General features: G+C 41.8%; 1 protein-coding gene across 2 annotated transcripts in view; it reads right to left on the bottom strand.

Moving 5' to 3' along the window:
• The window catches only part of Vps8 (VPS8, CORVET complex subunit), a 219,565-nt gene that overhangs the window by 53,811 nt on the left and 161,503 nt on the right, over positions 1-4,251 (bottom strand). For both annotated transcript variants that reach the window (XM_005368975.3, XM_013354407.2), the window contains one exon: positions 479-559. In XM_005368975.3, the coding sequence (XP_005369032.1) occupies positions 479-559 (81 nt within the window). The remainder of the gene's footprint in view (positions 1-478; positions 560-4,251) is intronic.

Genomic DNA, 4,251 nt, shown 5'->3' with positions numbered 1-4,251 from the left:
GCACCAGGCCAGCTCTGCGTCTTAACAGCCATAGGCAATCTTGAGGTAAGAGAAGAATAATGGCGATCTCTAGCAAGCAGCACAATGTTTCAGAATATTTAAATGAACATTCAGTTAGTTTTACTTCGCTATTTTCTATATTTCTCTGACTCCTTTTATGAACTAAAGATTTTTTTAATTAATCATTTTCCCAGAGAGTTTATCATATAATAAAATACTGGTCTGATTGCCAATGAATCATAAAATAAGCTGCATTTCAATATTCCGTGTGTACAGAGGCACACACACAAGTGTATAAGTTAGTTTACAGGGAGCTTAAAAGTAGGGAAAGGAACATATGCATCTCAATCTACGTTATTTTTACTAAATTGCAATTTTCAAAGACAAAAATATTCGAGCAGAAGGAAAGAAAAGAATAGAAAAGAAAAGCATAAGTTTTTCCTATCTTTAGACAAATGGACGCAAGCAGCTCACTCACTTGCTCATAGTTAAAGGTGTCCAACATCCCCAGAATAAGGCCCTGGATTTCTCCAAGTTTTCCTTTTCCATAAATTGGGTCCTAATCGGAAAAAAAATGAAATTGTTATGATTCTTGGGATTTTAACATCACATTAAGGGCTTGTTATGGCTGGTTGTTGTCATCCCCTGCAAAAGCATCTCACTCTGTAGCTCAGGCTTGGAGAAAGCCCAGGCTGGCGCCATACTCGAAAGCCTCCCAAGTGCCAGACTTACAGGAACGGGCTGCCATGGCCAACCAAGGCACTACAGTCATGACGTACTCCGTCTTCCAGGAACCCTCCCCAGAAGGTGCTTCATGTGTTTCTCTTTGGACCTCTCAAATATTTTGGAAACTAAAATGGAGGTGACCCAAGTCCCTTCTATAAACAACTTTTTGCAAGTCCAAACATTTTATCACTACTTCTTCTCTCAGAAGCTTCTGGGTATCAAACACCAATGCTCCCTCTCTGAGTTATGTACCCACTGCATGAAGATCAGTGTTGTCCAAGATACCAGAATAGGTACAACAATTTCTCGGTGTTCACAACTGCGGCCTCTTCGTTAAAACTAGCTAAATTCAGTTTTAGAGACAGACAGCTTTCAGCATTTTTTTCATAATTAAGCCATTTATGATAAATCACAACTACTTAGAAACCCATGTTCTCTCTATTTTCATAGTAGGTATGCCAAGCCACTTAGTGTAGGTGGACCGAAACCGCTTCAAAACCTCCAAACTGCAATCCTCCTGGCCTGAGACTGCTGACCCTGGCAGCCACTCCTCCAGCCTTGCTTCTGGAGAGGATGAAAGAGGATGTATTTCTCGGCATATACAATTGGTCACTTCACATCTACTTTTTACTTAATGTCATACTGTGAATGCGCTGACATTATTAAATATTTCCGGAGACTACAGAATAGGAATCGTGTTAAAATACCATTGTTTACCTAATCATTCTAAGCCATTACGTCCAGAGTCTCCTCTTCCCCAGCCCCATTAACAAGTTAGTACCACAGCTGATGACTCTAATCTTGGTCTCAATCTTCGATTCCTTCTTAGGAGAACATCTCCAGAAAGGAGGACAGTGTTATGGCTGCAGGTATATACTATGTTGACAAACTGCTCTATCTAAAACATATCACGTGATTTTCATCTTCAGCATATTCTGTGCCCCCTTAATCTTTATCTAGATTGATAATTACAATTTTAGGAATTGCTCACAAACTAGGTGTGTCAAGCCTATCACTTTGCTCTAATATGAGCAATACGTGCAACACAAATGACTTTTGTCAAATAGAGAAATCCGGGCACACAACCATGATCCAAGTAGACAGTACTTGTCAAATGGGTAGAATATGAAAAAGGCAGGCTGAAAACCCTTTAGACTGTCTGCTCCACTACCATGACCAGGCGCTTGCATGTGATTCGACAGTGCACACAGACTGTGTCTGTGCATATCCAGACCTTCTGCATTGTACTTGTTTCCTAGACAACATGGTTTTACCACAACTATCTACGTATCATATGCACTGCACTGGGTATGGTAAGGGAGAGCCAGGCATGGTGATGCGTGTGTGATCCCTGTTCTGGGGAGGCAGAGGCAGGAAGACAATGAGTTTGAGGCTAGTTAGGGCTACAGAGCCACAAAAATCAAACATGTGAAAAGTGAGTGTCCAGGCTTCACACAAACTCATTCTTATATAGGGTACGACCATGAGACGTCTAGATCTTTATATAGTGGTACGACCAACGAGACATCTCTATCTTTTATATAGGGTGTGACCATGAGACGTCTGGATCTTTATATAGTGGTACGACCATGAGACGTCTGGATCTTTTATATAGGGTGTGACCATGAGACGTCTGGATCTTTATATAGTGGTACAACCATGAGACGTCTGGATCTTTATATAGTGGTACAACCATGAGACATCTGTATCTTTTATATAGGGAGTGACCATGAGATGTCTAGATCTTTATATAGTGGTACGACCATGAGACATCTGTATCTTTTATATAGGGTATGACCATGAGACGGCTGGATCTTTTATATGGGGGTGTGGCCATGAGATGTCTGGATCTTTTATATAGGGGTGTGGCCATGAGACGTCTGGATCTTTGGGAGGAATTCTCAGAACCTGACAGGTGCTCCGGTGTCACTGAATACACGTCACTGGTGGCCTTCAACACCTTCAGTGAAGGAAGCTGCGAGGCTGGGAGAGCAAACTCTGCTAAAAGCTGTTAGGCCAAAAGATCACAATTTGCATCTAGAAACTTCAGAGACGAAGTTTTTATGATCTTCCATCTTTATGCTGCTCTCCCAAGTACAGACATGTAAACACATAAATTTTTCTGGAAAATAAAGGTAACTAAACAGATAACCTAGCAACAGTCAGAAATGTCTCTGGCAACTTTGTGGTAAGTCTGTAAGACCTGGTGAAGATCTGAGAGAACTTGGAGAACTGGACTCCAGGGTTTGCCCATTTTCAACCACAGCTTCCGATGCTGGCTCTGCAGGGCTGGGCAGCGAGCGGCCGCTTCAAGCAGAGACGAGCAGCAAGCTTGGGCTTTTCTAGAGCTTCCAGCTGTGAGACTGTGGTGAGGCCATGGAAACGACAAAACAGCTTGGTATTTCTGTACTAATTACAATACATTAGGGCTTGAGCAGGCCCTGTCAGCTCAAGAGTCTCGGTCTCCACTGAAGGTCCCATCACTGAGCTAAAGATCCCCGTAACGGTGGCAGTCACTAACAAGTCCAGCTTCTATCTCAGACTTGTGCTCTGGAAAGACAACTTATACCACACATCCACCAGACAACTTCATCTTTTCATTTTCCTTCCTTAAAACTTGATCTATTTAATGTCTTTTGTCCTTATTTAATTATTTTGCCCTTATTATGTTTTAATTATATTTTATTATATTTATATTTAATTATATATTAATTATTTAATTTTTTGTCCTCATTAATTATGCTCTAGTAAAGTTCCAACTAGATACACTAATTTCTTAGCCACAGTGTCTATTGATAGCAAATACAATAAACATCTGATTTCTGTTCTAATCTGCCCATCGACATGCTAAGGTATTAATAGTTCTGGAGTTTGAAGAGAGACTGAAGGATAAAGAGGGTCTTCCTCCTCCTCCTCCTCTTTCTCCTCCTCTTCCTCCTCCTCCTTCTTCTTCAAGACAGGGTTTCTCTGTGTAGCTCTGGCAGCCCTGGAACTCTGTAGACCAGGCTGCCTTGAACCCACAGAGATCCACCCACCTCTGCCTCCCAAGTGCTGGGATTAAAGGCATGCGCCATCATCGCCCAGCAGATAAAGATGTCTTAAAAGGTTAAGTTCATAGAAAAAGGAGACATCTTTATAGGTCATTTCTATATTTACTTCAGCATACATAATTTAAAGGGAAGCCAGGAAACTATCCATGCTGGGGCAGCACATGAATTATAGAATTCGAGGTGAGCACAGGCTTCAAGGACAGTGCACTGCAGCCACCAGATCGCATAATTATTCTGTGACATCCAGCCAGTTCTCGTAAGATAGCTCCTGATGGTTCTCTGTAAGCTGCCGTTAACTGTGCAGGAAGACAAACCTGGTGCCACATACAATTTAGTGTGTCGTGTGTGTGTGTGTGTGTGTGTGAGAGAGAGAGAGACAGAGAGAGAGAGAGAGACAGAGACAGAGACAGAGACAGAGAGATGGGGCATAAGTGCAGAGGACAGGGACAACTTTTTTTTTTTTTTTTTTTTTTTT

This window comes from Microtus ochrogaster, unplaced genomic scaffold, assembly GCF_000317375.1.
Source record: "Microtus ochrogaster isolate Prairie Vole_2 unplaced genomic scaffold, MicOch1.0 UNK43, whole genome shotgun sequence".
Lineage (NCBI taxonomy): Eukaryota > Metazoa > Chordata > Mammalia > Rodentia > Cricetidae > Microtus > Microtus ochrogaster.
The sequence above is the reverse complement of the archived record's forward strand: the minus strand, read 5'-3'. Positions and strand labels throughout refer to the sequence as shown.